Source organism: Sprattus sprattus, assembly GCF_963457725.1.
Source record: "Sprattus sprattus genome assembly, chromosome: 11".
Taxonomy (NCBI): Eukaryota; Metazoa; Chordata; class Actinopteri; order Clupeiformes; family Clupeidae; genus Sprattus; species Sprattus sprattus.
Genome location: NC_137909.1, coordinates 14,235,520 through 14,261,358, shown reverse-complemented (window position 1 = coordinate 14,261,358; position 25,839 = coordinate 14,235,520). Strand labels below are relative to the sequence as shown.

General features: G+C 44.0%; 1 protein-coding gene across 1 annotated transcript; it reads left to right on the top strand.

Moving 5' to 3' along the window:
* tnpo1 (transportin 1) lies at positions 1-24,147 on the top strand. Its single transcript, XM_080848059.1, has 25 exons — positions 1-31; positions 164-291; positions 1,642-1,717; positions 3,040-3,189; positions 5,614-5,720; positions 13,724-13,857; positions 14,045-14,126; positions 14,577-14,699; positions 15,004-15,122; positions 15,836-15,896; positions 16,114-16,288; positions 16,532-16,684; positions 16,947-17,172; positions 17,422-17,593; positions 17,754-17,840; positions 18,002-18,109; positions 18,237-18,395; positions 18,744-18,831; positions 18,986-19,084; positions 19,327-19,422; positions 21,548-21,623; positions 22,780-22,879; positions 23,290-23,364; positions 23,526-23,665; positions 24,072-24,147. Exons 2-24 carry the CDS (start codon positions 187-189, stop codon positions 23,631-23,633), a joined length of 2,679 nt encoding a protein of 892 aa, XP_080704185.1. The 5' UTR covers positions 1-31; positions 164-186; the 3' UTR covers positions 23,634-23,665; positions 24,072-24,147.
* The last annotated feature ends 1,692 nt before the right edge of the window (positions 24,148-25,839 follow it).

The following is a 25,839-nucleotide window of genomic DNA, read 5'->3' as shown; positions in this document are numbered from 1 at the left end:
TTTAACATTTTAGAAGGAAAACCCTTTACAGGTAAGTTTAGCAGTGTAATTCAAGAGACATCTTGCAGTTCTTGCACGTTTGCTGTTCGTCTGTTTTCTTAAAAGCGGGACATACGTGTGGGCTTAAATCGGGAACGTGTCTGACTGTCTGTTGCCACTGCAGCAACCAACAGAGAGCTAGTTAAGATGGAGTGCGATTGGAAGCCAGACGAGCAAGGACTTCAACAGATTCTACAGCTTCTGAAAGAGTCCCAGTCTCCGGATACCACAACGCAAAGATCCGTCCAACAAGTATCCTTGGTGCCCAAGGCAGGATTGTGCCTGCTGTTTGTACACAATAGGAAAGGTACTGAACGCAGCGTTGGCTAGCCTGTGGGCAGCTGATCGAGCTGTCTATCCACTCTCAAACGGAGGGGGTATTTTTTTTTAATTTTTTTAGTCATTTATTCCATATTTTTCCCTTTCTCACATGCCAGTATTATTGACTTGGTTGCCTGTGTATTTCTGAGCAAGATGACATAGCTGTCCCTGTCGACTAAGAAGGAATGTGTGTTGTACCGATAGCATATCAGTGGCAGTGAAAATCCAGCTTGCTTGATATGCAAGTTAACTAGCGTTCCAGCTTTCGCTGTTTATGAACAACCAATGATGACACATGCGATTACCTTACCCTTTCGAAAAGTAATGCTTCGGATTCTGATCACGGTGGTGCCTGTTTAGGCCTAAATTGCTGTTGACTGCTGGATAACCCTTTGCATGACGAGTTGCATGATTTATTTGCCAGAGACTGGTGTACTGAACTATTCTTCAGAGCCCATAACAAAGAAATGATAAGCGACGAATTTCTGCTGGACTAGTTACTTGGGCTAATTGACGTTATTTATTGAAATGGCATTCCTTATGTGTCACTTACGAGGTAAGCTACATTCTTTCCTCCCATAGTCTGCACAATATAACGATGAACATATAGCCTAATTCACTTCACCTTGACATCATGATCTATTGTTATAGCTTAAGTCTGTCAATTTTTGCGGCTGTAATATGTCTTCCACAGTCAGCAAACATGCAACTAGGTTTCATACCCCTTTACTTTCTAAACGTTACATTTAGACTGTAATGGGATTGATGCCGTTTTGAAGAACATTTTCCAACATGATGCCACCATTCCACCGATCAGTGAGGTCACCATTGCTTGTTTTGTGGGAGCATGACTAGTTGTCATTGATTGCTCATAGATACCACAATACCGTGAAACAATAACATCTTGTTTCAAATCGACGAAAGACATAGTGCATAGTCTGAAACACGGCATGTGTAGGTTCTACGTCTTTTGTTTGCCGGAGATTATCATAAGCCTTTGTTTATCATTTTAATCCACTGATGCGCCACGACTGATATTACACAGACGACAGTAATGAGTGTGTCACTGACGTAAACCTGTCACCCTCGCCGATGACAGTGATATCACTCGGTTGCCTCTAACGATAGCTCTCTAGATACATGGCTCATACTACCTGTCACATAAAAGAAATGTGCTACTGTACACTTACCACCAACACTCCATGCTTCCAATTACTTAGTCTGCTCATTTGATGTTCGTATTATTGTCGTGTATAATCTGTCCTTGACAACACCCCACAGAAACTGGAGCAACTCAACCAGTATCCAGACTTCAATAACTACCTGATATTTGTCCTTACAAAATTAAAATCAGAAGGTAAGACCAGTTGCTCTCCAAACTCTTTTGCCTGATTTACATCCGTTCGATAACATCAGTTTCACCCAAATCCCTTTGCATTATTAGGGTGAAATATAGCATGCATGTTATATGCTGGGTGCTTGGTTGGTCTTTGCGTTGGCAGCACCCTATCTGTGATGAGTAGAGATGATATTTGCTTGTTTCTTCTCATGAAGAGGACTAACAGAAAGCAGCTGGTAGCTATTCTGTGTTTAGAGAACACATCCTTGGATGTCAGTTTTCACAGGCCCTAGTACTGTACATTCACTTGGCGCCATGTACAGAGGATAAATCACCGAAAGAATATGGGTCACGCTAATTTTAAATCCCTGATAGGCGGGTTGTCAAACTCTAGCCAGGCACACAGACGGTCTAGCAGACTTCTTCCGTGCTGCTGAAATGACAAGCAGCTAAATGGCTGCTGGTGTTCAATAGCGCCTCCCAAGTGTGCTGCTCATATTAGTTTCTTGATAATGCCCGTTTCTGATGTTAATGTGGAGGGCTACTGTACAGAGGGCAGTGTCTCCGCCCAAGTCAGCGGCTCATATTGAGTTATTTTTTTTTTGTTTCTTTTAGGGGCTTTTAAAGGTTTATTTAGGTAGGACAGAGTGGCAGGAAATGAGTGAGAGAGAGGAGTGAAACACCAGGTCAGATTCGAATCTGGTTCCCCGTGTGTATTTGGACCTGTATATGGTTGGGATGCTACCGCTTGCTCCACAGCTCCCCCATGTTGGTTTATGTTCACGGTGATGATGCGGATAATGTCTGTGATGCTCATGTGTGCAGAGTTGCTGTACTGTGGGAACAACTGATGAGAACAGGAACTTGGGACAGGAAAAAAACAGTATCAGTCACACCATGGCCTTTGCCCTCTGAGATACAGCTCAGGAGTTGTCTGACAGTGTGGGTGTGTGTGTGTGTATGTTTGTGTGTGAGGTCTTTGTCTGCAGGAGCAGAGTGTTCTCTGTTCACACACACGTGTGTTTGAGTGTCAGTATTCAAGGTATAGTAGGTCTGAAGAGTAGATCCATAAACAGATAGTAGAACTGATGTGTAACATTGTAGAAGACTGCACTGTGCCGATTTACCAACACACCAGACTACGGCTTCACCGTGCCGATTTACTTACACACCAGACTACGACTGCACAGTGCCGCTTTAGTAAACACACCGGACTACGACTGCACTGTGCTGATTCAGTAAACACACCAGACTACGACTGTCCTGTGTCGGTTTGAATGAGCCATTATTAAACATGCTTTTGTCTGCTACTCTCTCCCTTTTTTATTCCCTCCATCCAGACGAGCCCACTCGTTCTCTGAGTGGACTCATCCTAAAGAACAATGTCAAAGCCCACTACCAGAACTTCCCCAACGGCGTATCGGACTTCATCAAGAACGAGTGCCTGGAGAACATTGGTGACACCTCGCCCCTCATTCGGGCCACTGTGGGTGAGTACTGGCCTTATGTGTCCAGTTTTCAAAGCTGGAGAACCTTCACAGGGTGAATTCCCACCTCCAAAAAAGCATAGCTTAGCCCATATCTACCCCATGACCCCTTCCAGAGACCAAACAATTCAACCAAAGACCAGCTCCATTTCATATTGAGTCCTTATTTCTCTAACTATACTAATGTACCTGAGTAATAAATAGTGTTATGAACTTAGATAAACACACATTATTACATAGTAATAAACCCTAACCCTAGCCCCATGTGTGTAGTAAATTATACTATGAACTACTCAGAGAGACATATATTATTAGATGTTACTAAATGAAAGCCTAAGCCTAATCTTAGCCCCATGCACAACTCGTAGCGATTTGTACAAATAAGTCCACTGCACTTACAAATGAATTATGAAGTCTGGCTGCCAGATCTTATTGACCAGTGAGGCAAAGGCTGGTTTCAGAAATGGTTAAAATGCTGCTTTAGGTTTGGTGTCATTGATTTGGATTGATGATTGGCACACTGTTTTAACCAAAGGGTAGAGGTGAGTGAAATCAGAGGACAAAGTAGTACAACTAGAACAAAAACAAAACACAGTTGTACTTACCCAGATCAGGACCAGATGCATTATCTATGGTATCTATTTGTATAACATATATGGTTTTAAGAGCAGCGGTCGGACATCAGGCAAACAAGGTTTCCAGTTTAAGGGTCGGGCTCAGTTCAGGACTAAATGCATTTTGAATAAAGAGGCGACAAACTGAATCTAATTAAGCACATTAGGAAGTTTAGGCCTGTTTTTTTGGGGGTCTTAACGGGTCTGGTGAATGTGGTGTAGGCTTTAAAGCCTTCTTGATGCTCGCTAGCAGAGATGATCTGTGGTCATGTGGCTGTTACCTTAGGAAGCCTCAGGGTTTTGACAATTACTTCTCTCTGGCCTTGGGATCCTCTCTAAAGCTCTCAGCGCCAGCTTATCACACTATCAGGGCGGTCCTCTGCCGACGAGACAAGATCGACAGAAGGCAATCAGTAAAATCAATATGGCAAACATTACCCCCACTCTGTGACTGAGGAGGGGAAGCTAGCAGTGACAATTACACTGGCTCACAACCCCATATAGTTGGTAAACACAGACAGCAGGTCAACAGTCAAACCCCTTAAAGAAAACACATTCAGCCCAAGGCTCTGTACTGTCGGACTGTTTAGTGGCATGGTGTTTTGTGGTATGGTGTTTTGTAGCGGTGATATTGCCATGACACAATTATTAATTCACCTGGTAGTCCTTTGGTCATTTGGCATTGTCTATTATGTATGGTTGCCATCTTGCCATCATTCTCTGTTGCCATGGAGATTAATATTGATATTTCCAATGTAACACAAAGAGGAAGTTCTGTTCCGTTAAATTAGACATATCTGAGTGATATGGGCAGTTTGAGTTTCAGATGCTTGCCTCTGATTTTTTTACATTTATTTCATAGTGATATCTACAAAATCCTCCAGCAATTGTATTATTAATACTTTAACATTGGCTGCCATAGCTGAAAAGTAAAGAGGGAACTACCCTCCATCTGAATGCAGCTCAGTTGCTCTCTTGATGTGTTAGTTTGTACGATGCACGGATGACAGGATTGTCATCTGAGAGCTTTGACTGTGCCCCAAAAACTACATTATGATCTGAGAGCGTTGACTGCATCAAAAACTGCATTATGATCTTAGAGCTTTGACTGTGAACGGACTACATTATGATCTTAGAGCTTTGACTGCGGACTACATTATGATCTTAGAGCTTTGACTGTGAACGGACTACATTATGATCTTACAGCTTTGACTGCGGACTACATTATGATCTTAGAGCTTTGACTACATGAAAAACTGCATTATGATCTGAGAGCTTTGATTGTGCACGGACTACAATATGATCTGAGAGCTTTGACTGTGCGGACTACATTATGATCTGAGAGCTTTGATTGTGCACGGACTACATTATGATCTTAGAGCTTTGATTGTGCACGGACTACATTATGATCTTAGAGCTTTGATTGTGCACGGACTACATTATGATCTTAGAGCTTTGACTGTGCGGACTACATTATGATCTTAGTGCTTTGACTGTGCGGACTACATTATGATCTTAGTGCTTTGACTGTGCGGACTACATTATGATCTGAGAGCTTTGATTGTGCACAGACTACATTAGAGCTGAGCACATGCTTTCTTTTGTGAGCATTCTCACACATCCAGAGGAAGCTAGAGAAACACACGTTTAACACTAATCTCATACTTACAGAACATGGTCTCTCTCTCTCTCTTTCTCTCTCTCTCTCTCTCTTTGTTTCTGTCTCTCTCCCTTTTTCACTCTCCCTTCTGTGCTTTCTCTCGTTTTTCTGGATCTCTCTCCCTCTCTCTTTCTTGTTTTCTTTCTCCTCTAGGTATTCTGATCACCACTATTGCTTCAAAGGGTGAGCTGCAGAACTGGCCTGAGCTCCTTCCCAAACTGTGTCTCCTCCTGGATTCAGAGGACTATAACACATGTGAGGTAAGACACACACACACACACACACACACACACACACACACATACACACACACATGGGGTTGGGTGTGATGTTGCATGTCACTACACTGTTTCTGTTCTAACAGACAATATCAGTATCAATATCCTCTCAGATATAAGTGTCCCACTAAGCTTTATGTGGTTTTGGAAAGGGTTTGAGGTGACACCATAGTGCAGTTTTACCAGAGGCTCCTGATTGGGTGGAACCGTGTGAATGGATGGAATGCTAAAGTGAAACATAGTAAGTTAAGTAGTTCAGAGGCAGCCATGTAGTAGTACAGAGGCATTTAGTAGTCCAGAGGTCGCTGTTTGGTAGTTCAGAGGCATTTAGTAGTTCAGAGGCATTTAGCAGTTCAGAGGCATTTAGCAGTTCCGAGGTAGCTGTTTAGTATGATTCTCCCCTGTTCAGTGTATAGCTTTTAGCGGTCTTCCATTAGCTTTACACATCACCGCTATTAAGAGTCTTCAAATGGAGTTCCTTTTGTTTCTTGAAAACTCATACCCTCACCCTGTCATCTCTCTGTCTCTCTCCCTCTCTCTCTCTCTCTCTCTCTCTCTCTCTCTCTTTTATTGGCAAGACCATCATTCAATGCCAAAGCATTAGTCTTTTGTGTAGATTTGGATATATTTTCCCTGCCTGTTTGTATTTAGAGGTACACATCAGCACAAGGGAATCCTCAGTGGTTGTGCCTTTGGTTTGTTTTAGAAATGTCACAGTGTTGTGTGAGAGAGAGAGTGATGCGGTGGACCTGATGGGGCTGTTTACTAAACTCAACTGTGTCCTGTCAACTAGTGGCCGTTTAGGAGGGCTCCCCCTCACCCTCATTCTCTGTCTCTCTTTGTGTGAGTGTGTGCGTGAGTGTGTCTCAGGCACACACATGTCCAGGCGTGGTCTCATTACACTGAGTTATGTCCACTGGCCTTGTGCACAGTGTGGAGCGTAAATTAAACCTTCAGGGTGTGTGTGTGTGTGTGTGTGTGTGTGTAAGGACATCTATATGCTAGATGATCACTGTGTCACTTCAAGGTTTCCCTGTCTATTTGAAGGTCTCCATCAGTTAATGATATTTGCTGATGATTTATTTGACTCTTGGTCAAAGCTCATGACACCGGGCAGCACCTCCACGCTTCTGTTGTGCCACTTCACCAGTAAATAACCTAAACAAACAAACATTAACCCTTGTACCTCCTTTTGGAAGAAATGGGAGATGGTATATAATTTACATTTGCAAAGTTTTAACGGAAGCCTCATAGAAGGGTGTAAGAAGATTGTGAAGGTCTGTTACCTGTGCTGTGATTTATGCATAGTCCTGTACATTCCACTCCGCTATCATGTCACCGCTGCATTGTGGGTAAACACTCCCTTGAAACAGGCTCCTAAAATAGCGTGGGCCTTCCCATGGTGCTTTGCAGTGTTGGATGGTTCCCAGCAGTAAATAAAGCTGTGTGTGTGTGTGTGTGTGTGTGTGTGTGTGTGTGTGTGTGTGTGTGTGTGTGTGTGTGTGTGTGTGTGTGTGTGTGTGTGTGTATAATGTGATTGATGGAACTGTACTGTGGGGATGAAATATTTTCTGTGTGGGGGGAACAGTGCAGATGTTGGCGTTAATCAAAAAGTACTCTAGGAGATGGGCATGATGACACACACCCAAAATACATAGTATACACACTCGTACACATGTGTACACACATAACACTTGCACACTCACTGAAGCAAACAATGAACTCTGAAGTCACTGGTTACATATCGATATAGCAGCATACATATCGATAACACACAGACACACACACACACACACACACACACACACACTGCAGGGGGGAGGATTTGGGTCATCTAGAGGAACCTCAGAGTTGTGATTGCAGGAATGTTGAGCAAAGGTTTATCCAACTCCTCAACTCTCAGAGGCTCTCCCTCAAGAACACGCACATGCACACACACACACACACACACACACACACACACACTCTCTCTCCCCCCCCTGTCTGTGTCATGCTTGCCTGTTTGAAACACTAAGTCTGACCTTCAGAATGTAATTTAATTATATGGATTTGAAGTCCAGTGGCAGTACTAGAGAAGATGGCCATAACATGACTCACTATTCATTTTGGTTCGGCCATCTAGTCTGGCACGCACTCACACACACACACATTCACTCTCTATTTTCCTCTTAATGTTCTAATGGATCTTCTGTGTAGCCATGGGTTGAGAAACACAAACGTTTCTCATGTGAGCTATGATTTGCTACTAAGAAGCTTGTTGGTTTGTGCCTCTTCAGAATCAGTTTACCTTAAGCAATTATCTAGCTTGAAAGCAGCGGCGCATTGAGTCAGCCTTGGGCACTGATCCAGCAGCGTTTGCCCAGTAGGTCAGGACCTGCTTACTGTTGCTGTGCTTGAGTGCTTGTCCGGTAGCGCATATGGTTTGGCTAACACCCCTTAAGTATCGTTTAATGTCTCATACCTTTTAAAATGTTATACATAAATAAAGTGAGCGCTTGGTATGTAGTTGAATGAAAATGTTTCCCATTTAAAAAGAGGACTTAATTTGGGTTTTTAATTCAAAGCTTTTCACCATTCTGTTACCAGCTGCATCTTTCCAAGAGCTTAGCTGTTCTAGAAAGCTCAAGCTCTCACGTCTTACCAAGGACCATAACATTTGACTTCTACCTTTCTGGAACATTCCTGTCCAGCAACATATGCTTTCTCTTGTTAAAGGGGCTGTGTCTGTACATGCATGTGTTAAGTGTGTGTGCGTGCGTGTGTGTGTATATGTGTGTGTGTGTGTGTGTGTGTGTGTGTGTGTGTGTGTGTACACACACGTGTTTGGCATTCCAATTCTGTGGATGTCATTCATATAGTGGAGTGGCTTCTTGGCAACCACCCAAGCAATTTAGTTGCATGATCTTTACATATTATTTCTCTCTGATGTTTTACAAGCGTTTGTGAAGCTGAAAACTGCACCAGTTGGATGGGAGTTTCACTGGGTTTAGACTAAGTTTAATGGAAATTAGTATTAGAATTAGTCGTGTAGACAAACTTTTTCGAAACGATTTTTTTGTATTACTTTCTTAAGTTCTTCTTTGGTTACCAGTTCTCTTACTGTTTGTATATACAGCCGCGGAAAAAATTAAGAGACCACTTCAAAATGATCAGTTTCTCTGGTTTTACTATTTATTGGTATGTGTTAAAGTAAAATGTACATTTTTGTTTTATTCTATAACCTACTGGCAACATTCCTACCAAATTTCAAATAAAAGTATTGTCATTTAGATCATTTATTTGCAGAAAAATGACAATTGGTCAAAATAGCAAAAAAGATGCAGTGTCTTCAGATCTCGAATAATGCAAAGAAAACAAGCTCATATTCATTTTTAAACTACACAATACTAATGCTTTAACTTAGGAAGAGTTTAGAAATCAATATTTGGTGGAATAACCTTGATTTAAAATCATAACTTTCATGTGTCTTGGCATGCTCTCCACCAGTCTTTCACATTGCCGTTGGGTGACTTTATGCTACTCCTGGCGCAAGAATTCAAGCAGCTCGGCTTCTTTTCATGGCTTGTGACCATCCATCTTCCTCTTGATTACATTTCAGAGTTTTTTTATGGGATTCAGGTCTCGAAATTGGGCTGGCCATGACAGGGTCCTGATCTGGTGGTACTCCATCCACACCTTTACTGGCCTGGCTGTGTGGCATGGAGCATTGCCCTGCTGGAAAAAACACTTCTCAGAGTTGGGGAACATTGTCAGAGCAAAAGGAAGCAAGTTTTTCTTCCGGGACAACGTTGTACTTTGCCTGGCTGAGGTTTGTAAAAGACCATAAGGATTGAACCAAAGCGGACTGGAGGTTCTTCTAAGTTCGTCTTCTCTGATGAGTCCAAATTCACAGTAGGTGCAAGACTCTGTGGCTTGTAGGCCTCTCCAGGTCTCCGTCTAACCATCAGATGACCATGTGTTGGGCAAAGCTGAAAATTGGACTCTAAATGACAATATTTTTATTTGAAATTTGGTAGGAATGTTGCCACTAGGTTATAGAATAAAACAAAAATGTACATTTTACTTTAACCCATACCAATAAATAGTAAAACCAGAGAAACTGATAATTTTGAAGTGGTCTCTTAATTTTTTCCGCGGCTGTATATAAAAGCTGGGCATTCCGTGGCTGAGAGATAAGGTAGTCAGCCTTGCGCAGGTGCTTTTCCCCAAACAAGCTCTGTTATGTATGCCCTTGAGGAACTCGTCTACACAGGTGCTGTCTTCTACCAGCAGGCCTCAGCCTAACACTTAACACTTTCCACTGAAATAATCACTGAGTAGTATAAACATTTTGTGTGTTTTTTTTTGTTAAGGGTTTGCCTCTGCTTGAGAGCTGGGTCCCCACTTGCAATAAACGTTTCAACTTTTGCTGGGTGTGTTTGAGTTTAACTAAATTCAAGGAGGCGATTTTGGTCACACTTTCAAGCACTATTTGTGTGCGTTGTGTGTTAATTTATCAGTGATTATAATCCCATATACACCTAAAACATGCGTCCATGGTGATATCTCGATATGAATGACTATTCAAAGAACCGCTACGTTCATTAACCAATGAACACAGGTATTGGTTTATTTATTCTATCAATGCATGTTCATTCTGTCACTGGAGGATATAATGGTATGAGACAGACATGGCTGGCCATTGACAGAAAATTATGATTGCATGCGTGCACGGTTACTCGCTCAGACTCTCTCTCTCTCGAATTCAATTTCAAAAGAAGCGTTATTGGCATGACCATAACATTCTTCAGTATTGCCAAAGCATTTGGGTTGTGGGTGTACTCTGTTTTCACAAGATACAAGATCATAAGGGAAAGTGGAAAAAAATAAAATAAAATAAATGATCATCAAGAAAGCAGGATATTAACATGGCAATATATATACACATGATATATATAAACGTATTGAACGTATGAAAGTATGTACATTTATCGGCTGTCCCTCTATTTATGGCAGGAAGTCACGTATTATGCGGCATTCCTCATTTTCTCCACTCTAATGAGGTATAAAAGCCTCTCACTGCTCGCTAGCAGAAGCTCAGCCAGTCTTTTTAAAATCGTTTCTCCTAACATCCTCATATTTTGTGCTTTGTATCAGGAAGTGCAGCTCAGTCTCTACTGGTCATTGGTCGCAGTGGGGGAACAGCATGTTTCCTACCCCCCTCTATGGCCAGGCTGTGTGGCTGTTTGAGCAAAGTACCTGACTGCCATAAAGGGAAATCAACTCAATTACTGATTCGGATTGCAATTTGTACTGAATTTGTAAGGGATAATGTATAGAACGCAGGTCCTTATCGGAAAATAAGTCCCGACAGGGTGAACCGGACACCGACGCGAAGCGGAGGTGTCTTGCTTCGCCCTGAAGGGACTTATTTTCCGATAAGGACCTGCGTTCTATACATTATCCCGCTTATTATACGGTTACTTGCCACAACAAAACAAAAAAACAAATACACTTAACACAGTGTGTCTTTTTACAATGTATTTGTTACTATACGTAGTGTTAAAAAGCAGAGAAATAGTTCGCCAAAGACGTTGAACATTCTTTAGAACACAGCTGCTCAACCGTCTGCTGAAACTCCATTGATAAGTTAGTGTGTGGAATACTTGGGGAATGATACGAAAGACCTATATCAGAGGCACAAAACCCGTTGCCATTGACAGCACAGCGGTCATTATATGCAGGTCATTATATGAAAATAAGTACCTGCGAACATTGGGGATGGCCCATTCAAATCAACGGGGCTTTTTGGAACGTTCTGAAGAGCCGTATGATAAGTCATTTTATGGCATAGAAAGCCCTGCATGCTCTTTGTCTCTTTTTTTATTTCTCAAGCACACACACACAATTTCACGCATATATCTCCGCCCGCGTGTCAAATGTCTTCGGGGTTGTCCATAGATTAGAATAGAAAGTGTGTGTGTGTGTGTAAGTGTGTGTGGTTGTGTGTGTGTGTGTGTGTGTGTGTGTGTGTGTGTGTGTGTGTGTGTGTGTGTGTGTGTGTTTGTGGGGGGGGTATGCATACCCATGCATCCTTGTGTTAAATTGCATCGACCTGTGAGTGGCCCCTGGGTTGGTACATCCTTCCCGCTGGCCGTGTGGCCCCGTCCGTGCTCTATAAAAAGCCCAGGAGCAGCTGCAGGCCTGCACATTTACAGTGCATACACACACACACACACACACACACACACACACACACACACACACACACACACACACACACACACACACACACACACACACAGGCCTGCACATTTACACAGCATACACACACACTCTAACACACACACACACACACACACACACACAGGCCTGCACATTTACACAGCATACACACACACTCTAACACACACACACACACACACACACAGGCCTACACATTTACAGAGCGCCCCTGATGGTTTTATTTAGGCGCACCGCTGCAACACTTTTATGGCAGCAAGGGTCGGTGGCAGGCCTTGACACGAGTGTGTGTGTGTGTGTGTTTATGTGGCCAGAGGTTACCATGCATTATGCCAGTGATTGGGAAGGGGGGGGGGGTTTGAACATGGCAGAGGTTTGCCCCCCTCCCTGGAGGTGCTGCTCCCTTGTGGTTATGGTGAAGTCAAGGGATGATCATATCCTGAGGCTCATTGAGTGTAGCTGGGTGTGGACACTGTTAGTATTTCTGGAGTCTAATGGCCATGAAGAATTGGTGGTATTAATGATTTGGTGTTCCAGTTGCTCAACTGATAAACCACCAGTGTCCTGGGTGTGATTACCAAGGGAACACACACAGTGGTGGAAAACCCCTTTAGGGGTATGTTGTTTTCGATAAAGGCACCTGCTGTGTTGCAAGTAGTTCATTAATTAAATGTGAATTAATTGCTCACAAACTTCCCTCATCTTCTCTCTCTCACTCACACCACATCCGTCAGATGCCTGCTTCTCTGAAATGTGCCGTCTTGGTCTTGCTGCACTAACACAGACTGACAGGCAGAGCTGGGAGGGGAGATATCTGACTGACTGTCTGTCTGGTTAATGAACTTTGCATCGTCATGTTGTCTGGGCCCATTTCCTGACTCGGGATTGTGATTGTCTGGATCTGTCTGGCTCTTCTCACTCTGTGAAGTCATTCCAGAGTCAGATGAGCTGACTGCCCCCACGGGCCATGATGACTCTTCTTGTAAGCACCATTACAGCCAGGAAGGCAAATAGGATTAAGGCCCAGCTGTTATAGAGACATTTTAAGGAATACTGTAATCATTTTACTGGTTTGATGGGTGGTGTATTAGGAGGTGACATCAGGGTTTGTATTGGAGCCCCTTGTTTTGATTACATTATTTTCACGAAAGGTTTTCTTTGCTTTCAGGGTCTGTTTAGGGTCTTATGTTCTACTGTGGGTCCTAATGGGAATGCCTGTCTTATTTGAACAGTCTAGTGTAAAGAGCATCTTTCCATGGGTTAAATTAAATTGACTTTGAATTTGACACATTTAAAAAGTGTCAATAATAGTGTCAACCCAGCATGGGTTTTGGCAAGACAGTGGTCTCAACAGATGATATGTTTATGTTTTTCAATATATATTCATGCGATCCAGATACTTGAATAAAAACTTGAGTCCTTGAGCTCATGTGCTGGTCATGGTCTGTGATGTGATTTGATTCGCCGAGAACAGTTGCTAGTGGCCAGTTCCATCTGTTGCTATGAGACAAAACAACAGGGCAGAACATTTATGAGCAAGGCCGAACCAGATAGATGATAGAAATAGGACACATACAGCATGAACATTCTACTAAAATTGTTAGCTGGAATGTTTTTATTATGTGTTATTAAATCTGTGTTTCGTTGTGGATACCCCATCTGGGCCCAAGGCTGTGGAGTATTTGATTACTGTAGAGAGTGATGTGCAATTGGTTTGGCTGACATGCAGTAGGTAACATGTAGTGCTCTCCTTTCTCCTGCAGGGGGCGTTTGGAGCACTGCAGAAGATCTGTGAGGACTCCGCTGAAGTCCTGGACAGCGACATGTTGGACCGGCCCCTCAACGTCATGATCCCTAAGTTCCTCCAGTTCTTCAAACACAGCAGCCCCAAGATAAGGTACTCCGACACCCCCCTATGCCTGTCCTTTCTTTGCATGTTTAACTCATAGTCTTAGGACGTTTTCTATAGTTGCTTAGTCTGTGTCTTTTAGAAATGTTTATAATGTTTCATCTTTCTCCCTCTCTCTCTCTCTCTCTATCTATCTCTCTTTCTGTTTATGTTTTTCCGTCTCTCTCTGTCTCAGGTCTCATGCCATCGCCTGTGTTAACCAGTTCATCATCAGCCGTACCCAGGCTCTGATGCTCAGTATAGACCCGTTCATTGAGGTAAACTAACACCCTGAGCCAAGCCCCCACTATGCCAGCTGGGGGCATCTGTCATCCTCTGTGCCTATCCCTCACTCTGCCATCGGGGGCAGTCTAGGGCCTGCTAGTTCCACTGGCACATACAGTACATGCAGTAGAGTGGCTATTCTGCCTGATGGAATGAGATACAGGTAGAGATGTAGCTGTTGATATCAAGCATATGCTTTATACTTACTGTCTGTGCGGTCAAACAGACTAGTCTTAATGCAGGTTATGTTTTCTTGTTATTTGGCCTGTTTGTATTTGTGTATTTCATAGATAAATCATAGATTGAAAAAAAGTGTGGAAAAGTTGAAAGTTCAAAGGTGAATGTTGACTGTACTCTTTACAGAGAGACAGACAGAGAAGCACACACATGCACACACCCACATACACACAGACACCTCTGTGTTTTCCCCCTCTCTCTTGTAGAATCTGTTTGCCCTGGCGACGGATGAGGAGCCAGAAGTGAGGAAGAACGTGTGCAGGGCTCTGGTCATGCTGCTGGAGGTGCGCATGGACAGATTGATCCCTCACATGCACAGCATCATTGAGGTAAGACACACCGCACACACACACACACACACACACACACACACACACACACACCACACTTGCACATATACAGTATACATACTCAAACAGTACAGTTATGCACACCACACACGCACGCCAGACGCACGCACACACTTACACACCACACACACATGCACACATATACCTAGGCTGTAGTCCTCAACACCTCCTTAGCTACACCCGACATCAAGAGGCTTATTCCAAAATGGCTGCCCAGTATGTCACCTCCCCTCCCCCAGCACAGTAGCATGCCTCTAAATGCTATTCTCTTCCTGTGTTTTAGTACATGCTGCTGCGAACACAGGACCAGGATGAGAATGTGGCACTGGAGGCCTGTGAGTTCTGGCTCACACTCGCAGAGCAGCCCGTGTGTAAGGATGTGCTGTGTGGACACCTTTCGCAGTGAGTACACACACACACACACACACACACACACACACACACACACACACACACACACACACACACATACACACCCACACCTCAACATGTAGGTTGTCTGTTCTTCACGTTCACGTTCATATTTTTGTTCACATTTTAGTTTTTACTCCAGTGGCAGCCAATAGAATGAGTATGAAGTATGAGCGGCATGACTTTTCTCAACGGTTTCTGGCTAATTTGACCATTAGCCAGAAACAGTTGAGAAAAGTCGTGCCGTTCATAATGCATACTCAACTTGAGTCTGCTAGGGGAGTACTTTTTGCTCCCTCGCGAATACAAAACAACGTTTTTTTCTTGAATATCTCGAAAAGTAAAGTTTTTTTTTTTTAAAGAGATTAGAAACCTTCATAGTGCATATATAAACATACGTATTCCGGTCATTTTGAGACCAAATTCAAGTGTCTATGACCTTCAGAAGCTGAGATACAGATGCGCTGGACGCGCCCAAAAAGGGCGTGGCAAAATCTCGATGTTCGCTCGGGTTACAGTAAATGACAGCACCCTAGTTGTGCTCCTCATGGTCAAATTAGCCAGAAACCGTTGAAGAAAGTATTGGCGCCTATACTTCATACTTCATACTCAACCTGTAGGCTGCTACTGGAGTATTTGCTGTTTAACCGTAAGACTGTTGTCTGTTTTGCCGTGGTGAATCTCATGCTGTATCGTTCCTGCAGGCTGACTCCAGTGCTGGTGAATGGGATGAGATACTCAGAGATTGACATCATTCTCCTGAAGGTACGCTCGTCTCGCTCACCCTTTCTTTCTTTCTTACTTTCTTTCTTTCTTTTACTCACTCACTCACACACACACACACACACACACACACACACACACACACACACACACACACACACACACACACACATTCTTTCACCCTCTCTCTTTTCTGTCCATAGCTTGGTCCATGTGACACAGAGGTGTGTGTGTGTGTGTGTTTGTGTGCTGTTGCCAGGGTGATGTGGAGGAGGAGGAGGATGAGGCCATCCCTGATAACGAGCAGGACATCCGGCCAAGATTCCACCGCTCACGCACCGTAGCTCAACAACACGAGGGCGACGGCATCGAAGATGAAGAGGATGATGATGACGACCTGGATGACGACGACACCATCTCTGACTGGAACCTAAGTAGGTGCACACACACACACACACACACACACACACACACACACACACACACACACACACACACACGTTAGGCTAGACTCAGACTAGACCATCACTCACTGCAACTTGAGTGTACACACACATATACACATAGATTACATGATTGAGTGTACACAAGTCAAACACACTCCCTGACTGGAATCTCTCACCCCCTCCTTTCCTCCCCTCATCCGTCCCCTTCCCCGATTCCCTGTCGTCCTGCAGGGAAGTGTTCTGCAGCTGCGTTAGACGTTCTAGCAAACGTGTTCCGTGATGAACTGCTGCTACCCATTCTCCCTCTGCTGAAGGAGCTGCTGTTCCACCAGGAGTGGGTCGTCAAGGAGTCCGGCGTCCTGGTGCTGGGAGCCATCGCAGAAGGTAACACACACACACAAACACACACACATACACGCTTGCACATACACAAACACACTTAGCTGCTGTTCCCTCATGAATGGAATGTCAAGGAGTCTGGCATACTCATGTTGGGGGCCATTTCACACACACATTCACACTCACACACATTTTGCTGTCTAGGTTGTATGCCGGTTATGATCCCCTTTCTACCAGAGTTGATCCCCCACCTGATTCTTTCTCTCTCACACACACACACATTCACACCGTTTTCTCTCCTGTCTAGGGTGTATGCAGGGTATGATTGCCTACCTCCCTGAGTTGATCCCCCACCTGGTTCAGTGTCTGTCGGATAAGAAGGCGCTGGTCCGCTCCATCGCCTGCTGGACGCTGAGTCGCTACGCCCACTGGGTGGTGAGCCAGCCGCCTGACCAATACCTCAAGCCCCTCATGACCGAGCTGCTCAAGCGCATCCTGGACAGCAACAAGAGGGTGCAGGAAGCAGCCTGCAGGTGTGTGTGTGTGTTTGTGTGTTCAAATGCATGTTGGATGACAACAAGAGGGTGCAAGTGGTCACGATGAGAGGGAATGAGTGTGTGTTTGTGTGTGTGTTGTAATGTGTTTTAAGAACAAATATGAACAGTGTGATACATTGTAGGAATCACGTTAGTCAAGTCCTGAAAAGTCTCTCTCTCTCCCTCTATTTCTTCCTCTATCCCTCTCTCTCTCTCCCTCTCTATCTCTCTCTCTTTCTCTCTCAGTGCATTTGCAACCCTGGAGGAGGAGGCGTGCACAGAGTTAGTGCCGTACCTGGCCTACATCCTGGACACGCTGGTGTTCGCATTTAGCAAATACCAGCACAAGAATCTGCTCATCCTCTACGACGCAATAGGAACACTTGCAGACTCTGTGGGACATCACCTCAACAAACCGGTATGCACCCGCGTACACACATACACACACACACACACTCTCTCTCACACACACACATACACACATACACACACACACACTCTCTCTCACACACAAATAAAACAGAAGAACTTCCTTATCTTGGTTTGGTTTGGATTTTGGTTTGTGTGCACATTTGTAGGAATACATCCAGATGTTGATGCCGCCACTGATTCAGAAATGGAACCAACTGAAGGATGAGGACAAAGACCTCTTCCCACTGCTTGAGGTATGTGTAGACACACACACACACACACACACACACACACACCCCACAACACCTTCTTGGAAGTCAGTTACACACACGTCTGTGAAATGGTTTCTGTCTTACTATACTTGATTTTCCTTGTCTGTTTGTCTGACTCTTTCAACCCCCAACCCCCCCCTCAGTGTCTCTCATCCGTGGCCACTGCCCTTCAGAGTGGCTTCCTACCCTACTGTGAGCCTGTGTATCAGCGCTGTGTTAACCTGGTGCAGAAGACCCTCGCTCAGGCCATGGTGAGTACACACACACACACACACACACACACACACACACACACACACACACACACACACACACACAAATGGCCACACACCTGCACACACTCTTCTTCTCAAAGCCTGGCCACTCTGTTCCCTCCAGTTGCATCAATCCCAGCCGGATATGTACGAGGCCCCTGATAAGGACTTCATGATCGTGGCCCTGGATCTTCTCAGTGGATTGGCTGAGGGATTGGGCGGCAACATCGAACAGCTGGTCGCCCGTAGCAACATCCTCACCCTCATGTACCAGTGTATGCAGGTAACCATAGAGAGTGTCCAACTATATGACTGTCTGACTACTTACACCTACTGTAGCCTTGAATATGGTTTTGTTTCAACGTAGGCATGGCGGTAGACACAAACCATAGTTTGGCTCCAGTGACCTAATTTTGACTGTGCTCATTGTTTCGGTTTTAGGTTGCATGTATTTAGAGAATAGTTTACTCTGTCTTAGTGTCTGCTTACGCACGTATAAGGGACTGAATATAGGCTTTGACATCTATCTGTAGCTATCTTGTCCTACAGTAACTATATGTCATGAGGTGAGTCAAATTTCTGTGTGTTTCAACATGGCAGACTCAAGCTTAGACTGTTCTAATGATTTTAGGACAAAATGCCCGAGGTTCGGCAGAGTTCTTTTGCCCTGCTGGGAGACCTCACTAAAGCCTGCTTCCAGCACGTCAAATCTTGCATCGGTATGTCATCATTCACTCTCTGCATTTCCCTCACGCACACATTTAGAGACAGGGAACACACACATTCAGAACAGACTACTACATACTTGACCTCCACACTTACACATCAACAAGATTGATGAAAATAATGTTTTGTGTTGTGTTTGTATTTCAGCGGATTTCATGCCCATATTGGGGACAAACCTGAACCCAGAACTGATCTCTGTGTGCAACAATGCAACCTGGGCTATCGGGGAGATATCCATTCAGATGGGTGAGGAGGCCTCTATTGTTTTTTGTCAGATTTTTGGCAATATTGCCCCTGTAAAAAAAACTGTGTCCTTTAGGTTGGCAGAGCTTTGCTAATACACACTCCCTGATGCCTCTCTCTTACCTTCACATTTGCACACTCACACACACACACACACACACACACACACACACACACACACACACACACACACACACACACACACACACCAAGGCTAATGAGTTTCTCTCCTCTTGTGCCTCCAGGTGCAGACATGCAGCCATACGTTGCTGTGGTATTGCACCAGCTGATAGAGATCATTAATAGACCCAACACCCCAAAGACCCTACTGGAGAACACAGGTACCACTGGGGGGCGCTAGTCAAGCTGTCCCCTCAGCAGAGTGGAGGTGTCCCCAAACCCCCCTCCCCTTCCCCCTCCCACAGCCCACCCCCCCCTCCTTCCCAAACTCTGCCTTGCTCATTCAGCTCATACACATCCCCGGGCCTGGCTCTCACAGGGCTCGCTAAGGCTAACCGCTAAGCTACAACAAAGCGGCTGACTCTGATAGGGGTCTGGCTCGGTCTAGCATCAGAACCTGCATCCGTTTCAGAATTAGCTGCTAACTGTTTAGAGGCCTGAAACCTCAAGCCAGTCTCTGTTGGCCTTTTAGAGTGTGCTAGTAAATAACAACCCAGTAAAGGGAAATTGAAATAAATTATATTAATATAGAACAAAATGAGGTCAACAAGTAAAATACAAAGGAAAAAAAAACATTAGAAGGAGTTTTGTTTTATTTCCTCTTGTGCAACTGAAGGGAACCCTTTGAGAGCCACTGCTCGGCGGTGACAAGAGTGGACAGATGTTTTACACCAACTGTCAGACCTGTAGCCATATGAGTGACATGTCCAGCATCAGACAGCTAGGCCCTTAGCCAGAGACCTTTTAAACCTCTTTTAGTATCACTGTGTTAATGGGACTAACTGATATAACATTCATGACTCCTTATTGACTAAACATGTAGATCATGCATCATAAATAGTCTTTTTGCTGTTTGAGGCAAATTGCTAATGAATTCAATCCTAAACATTTCTTGTGGTGTTGGAACAAATGTATAGCACCTATCTAGAAGACAGTCACACTGTTACACTCCACTTTTATTGCTGTGCCACCATTCCAGTAGTTGTACTGCGCAGTCCAGCCAAAATGGCCACCTGATTTGAATTCCCTAAGACATAAGGGTGGAGTGTAACCCCTCTAACTAACCCCCAGTGAAACAAGGACATTTGTAGATGTGTTCCTGTTTGTCAGTTTATTTTTTTGTTTTTTAGTTACTGTTTTTTAAATGTGAATGCATATATGCCAATAGATGTTGAATGTTGTTTAGTTAAGGAAGGCAAATGTTTGATGCAGGATATCTGATCTGATATCTTAAGCTCAATTGACCTCTGTTCAACATTTGATAACAGGGTTATTTTTTATTTGGTAGAAATGGCCATACTTGGTATCATGTAATATTGCTTATATAACTTACATGTTTTTTTTGGGCTATGCAACTTTCAATGCATTTTGGAGCTCATCCTCTACCAATTGGGTAGAGAAACAGGTGCTATGCCATCACTAAAACTGTGAGGCTGTTCAGGAGCACAAGCTCCGCCTATCATTTCTGTTGCCATGGATCAGCCTATCCTGCACTGAACTCTGTTCTCTGAAGAGCCTATCATCTGCTTTCTGCATGTCTCATTGGACTGTTCATAAATGCCTGTTCTTTAATGAGAATGTTGCATAGTTCTGTGTCTCTTAAACTTAGGTCTCCCTCTTCCTCTGTTCTGCATAAGAACCTGATGGAATCTAGTCCTCTCCATTTAGTTGGCTTAGAGTAATCTGTTCTTTATGTTCCATTTGTTTTTCAAAAAGGATACAAAAATATGTCTGTACATTTGCACTTTTTATTGAAAGATTAACCTTTTAAAGCGTTTAAGGGAGGTAACCTTAGAAAGCTGAGGACATGCAGAGCAAGACACAGACCTAATTAGTGGCTGCTAGCTTTATGAAACCTATATATCAGACTTCTCCACTGCAAGCATACGCTTTTGGGATTACTACACTGTATACACTTTATATAACCAGCCAAATTTGTCTGTATGAAATACTATTTGTTTTACATCATATTCTTCATTCTCTTCATGATGTGGCTTTCTGGTCACGTGAAGGTACTTTCTAAGACTTCTCCCTTAAACGATGTGTTTGTATGTTAGAGTTTCATATTTGACATTGTGCCCGTCTAGTCTGGGGCTGTGAGAACACTAGGCAAATCTTGTGTTTATTATCATACACAGATTCTGTTGATTTCTGTTTCTGAGTTGTTTGTTTGTTTGTTTGTTTGTTTGTTTGTTTGTTTTTCTTTATGTTTTCTCCTCCTCCCCTTCATTCGCTCATGTCTTGGTTGGCGTTTGGTGGTGTATAACCGTGATTGCGTTACCTTAGCAATAACAATTGGTCGTCTTGGTTACGTTTGTCCTCAAGAGGTGGCACCCATGCTACAGCAGTTTATAAGACCCTGGTGTGTATTATTCAATCTTTTTTTCCCTTCATTTTCTCCTTTCTCTGTCCCCCTGTCCCTCACTCTCTCTCTTTTCTCTCTCTCTGTCATCACTCTGTTTCTTCCCCTATTTCTTTTCTCCTGTCTTTCTGCTCTTTTCTGTTTCGTATGAATCAGTCTGTAATCATTGCTTATCATGTGACTAATCACGTACCTTTTTAGGTCCTGTTCTTGTTGTTCTTGTTGTTTCATTGCCTCAGTAGCACCTCCATGTATCCAGTATTGATTTATTTGAGTTTTTAAGTTCTGTTGTCGTTGTTTATTGTCGCTACCTAACCACTAATTGAATGCATGGGATAAGATTTGCCACATGCTTGCTGGTTCAAAAGACAGATAAAATGCTGAAAAAAAAGCATTTATAACTCCTCCACCCCTTTTTCTGGACCAATGGTTCCACAGATGCATGACTGTCCCATAAGGCACCCTCCCTCCAAAATCCCCCATCCTCACCCCACCACCTGACTACCTACGTTCTGCAGTTAAATGAAATTGGTTTGCCATAAGGTACTATAAAGACCTGCTGAAGCAACAGGCAATAGGAAAAAGTCAAAGTTTAAGAAGAAATTTGAACTCTAGGTCAACTTAAGTGTAAGATTCTTGGCAGGTTTAGGGATTCGGTTGCATAATTGATCGCAGTCAATGCATTCTGCATGCGTGTGGGAATGTAGCTCACAGGTCAATCATTGTCTCCCCTCAAGGAGTAAATGTGTCAAAATAACCCGGACAGGGAACAAATGAGTCAAGTGATTATTCTCATGCTTAAAACAGCTGAAATCTTAATTACACATATGAACTAGAGATTAAAGAACACTTTGTTTGACAAGTTTTTTAACTTTTTAGATCTACGGAGAAAAGCGGTTAGAAAGAGAGATCATTTACATTGTGCATGCCTGTGAAAGTGCAATGGAGTGGTGGAATCTGTGAATGTTTAACCGTGGTGATAGCGCACTGTTTAAATTATCCATTTATTTTAAAGAGTAAAAGGGACCTGTGGTTTAAATGGGGCGAAGGTGCTCTGAGGTGTTAGCCATAATCATGCTGTGGAGGTGTGGCCAGTAACTGAGAGAGAGGCCTGCTATTGGCCAGCAGTAAAAGAATCGGCTATTCCTATTGGCAGGTGCACTTCTTTGCGGAATATAAGAGACAATGAGGAGAAGGACTCCGCCTTCCGAGGGATCTGCACCATGATCACCGTCAATCCGGGGGGCGTGGTGCAGGTGAGGTGGCGCCACAGACGTTGCCGCGGTGACGTTTGTGACATCACTAATGATTGACACTGACTGACATCAGCACTGGCTGGCTATTGATGTTTGTGTTTGTGTTTATGTTTGTGTGTGTGTGTGTGAGATCTGTTGGGGGGGGGGGGGTGCTCAAACAGGAGAGGGCACACCAGCACAAAGTGAGGCAGTATGAGAAGCAGACAGAATAAAAAAGTTTGTGTTGTCCTGTGTAGTTTACAAATGAACATAGCCCCCAGTCACAGTAAGCCTATACCTAGGCATTGCATTGACTTATTTTGCACCTGTTGTTGATTTCCCCGGATTTGTGGCTTTGAGTTGTTTCTGACATTTTTGACTGCCCATGGAATGAGTTGTTTGTGTTTGTATGGTCCCATCTTCCCCTCCAGGACTTTATATTTTTCTGTGATGCGGTGGCCTCCTGGGTCAACCCAAAGGAAGACCTGAGAGACATGTTCTACAAGGTAACCCCTACTTGTTGACCCCCACAGCATGAAGCAGACATATGTGCAATTAATCGGGGAGGTTGGATGGGTGTTGACAAGGACAGGTGGAAGTGGATCATGAGCTGTTTTTCTTCTGTTGAAGGATACATTACTGTGTGTGTGTGTGTGTGTGCCCTCAGATTCTCCACGGCTTTAAGAACCAGGTTGGTGAGGAGAACTGGAGACGGTTCTCGGACCAGTTCCCTCTTCCCTTGAAGGAACGCCTTGCTGCATTCTACGGAGTGTAACTGTTCCCGTAGCAACAGGCAGCTCTTAGGAGGTGAGTGTTATCGTTTCTGTGACAAGGAGCCCATGAAAGGAATGAGTCCAGGCATTTCTGCTCAGCCATCCCCATGGAAACAAGCCTGTTTGGGGGGATTAGTGGTGGTGTTTCCATAGCAGCCTGTTTTAGGAGTGGGCTAGGATAATACTCTGTTGGAAGTTTCACAGGTGCACTCTGTGATGCAGTTCAACATTAACCCTTTAATCTATTGTTTTCCTCTCACTTTCCCTCTCTCCATTTATTTGTTCATTCTTTTCCCTTTTTACCCTCTCACGCCCTTCTCTTTCTCTCACTCTCTTTTCCTGTATCTTGCTGTCTTTCTTCATCCCCCCTCCTCCTCTTGCTGTCTTTATCTGTGCCTCTCTCGTTCTCTCTCACTCTCTCTTCACTCTCTTCTCTGTAGGTCATTCTCTATGGGCGTTAAACAGGGAACCTCTTATACCCAGGGAATATGTTGCCCTTTACTGGGGGAAGGGTGGTGTGGCTGGGGAGGGGGGAGGGATTGGGCCCCCCCGGACCCCTCCGGATGGGGTGGGAGGGAGGAGGTGGTCGGCCGTGGCGGCAGGAATCACCAAAATCCAAACGGGAGCTCGGCCAACTTCACTGAGGGAGGAAAAACTTCACCATTTCACCATGGCAAGACCAGACGACGCGAAACAACACACGCAAACAGATGTCCATCAGCCTTTCGTCTCTCTCATCTGAAAACTCAGCAGCACTCTTCTGTGCTGATGGGGGGGGGGGGGGGGGGGTGGGACAAAAAAAACAAGGGAAAGGGAAAAAACAGAGGGACAGAGAGGGAGAGAAAATCTGAAGCCATCACTTGACGGCGTTGTTTTTGGTGAAATATGTTGGGTTTAAGTTTATAGTAAAGGAAGTGCCTACTGTACTTAAGTACTATAAGTTTAGTGCTAAATAGGGGATCCAAAATCCAACAGCTTCTTGTCTTCTAGAACGTACCATTACGGAAGGGATGGGGGGACTTATGGCTAACTTAGGCATACCATAAGGTAATAAGCATGGAAGGGGTAGTTTAAACTCAAATGCATGAAGATGACCTTATAGTGCAGACTGTCCTTTGAGTGTACGCCCACAAAGTATAGTTGCAACTGTACACAGTGCTCAACAGTAGACGGTAAATAAGTACTCTTAAATAAGTACACGCTGGAAGCATCTCCCAGCCTCTTTCTCTGCCTCTGCATATAGTAATCAGAAGAGACGGCTTTGAAAGATATCTCCATCTATTCATATCTTACGATAGTGGAAATGTTTGCTTACAAATGAGGTATTAGAGATTCTGTGTTATCTTTAGGACAACCGAACCATTTTTCATGACATACATCTGTGCAACAAACCTTTTCTGTTTTGCATAATTTTCTATTTTTTTGTGTTTGGAAGTGACTTGTCTTAATTGATGAATTTAAAACAGCATGCCCAAATGGAAGCATTGAGGCTATACAGCAGTGAAGTACAGTGCTTTACGTGTGTGTTTGTGTGTTTGTTTGTGTGTGTGTGTGTGTGTGTGTGTGCTATGTGTGTTTGTGTGTGTGTGTGTGTTTGTATGCGTGCTAGTCTGAGATGTCTACATAGCCCTAAAACCTGAAATACCTACTGGTGTATGCTTCCAGTTTCTTTGGCGTCTGGTTAGTTTACGGTCTTGGTGCTCTCACTAAAGAATGTGGTAGTTGTCACTCTTCAGAGACACCATTAGTAAGGCTTTGCAGGTCATCCTGGTGTGATTGTGGGCCCTAATTTCATTGACAGGCAACTTACTTGGCCCGTTGCTTTGCTTATTGCCCGTCATTGAAATTAGGGCCCTATGTGTGTGAGGTAACTAAAGTGTATCCGTAGTCTACCACTCAGTGTGAGTGTGTCCTTAAGTGTGTGTATAACTGTGAGGTGTTGTCTGCCACTGACAGTGTGTGTGTGTGTGTGTGTGTGTGTGTCTTTGTGTTTGCTTGATTGTGCGTGGGTATCTGTGAAGTTTATCATGTGTGTGTGTGCGTGTGTGCGCGCGCGTGCGTGTGTGTGTTTCTGGAGTATAGAGTAGGCCATACAGTGCGTCACTGAATCCTTTCCTCTGTGGGTCTTTTCTGTGAGTTGTACTCAGCTCCTTCTCAAACTGTCCGTAGTTGTTGCTAACTCTGTCTGATGAGCAATCGTGTTGACTT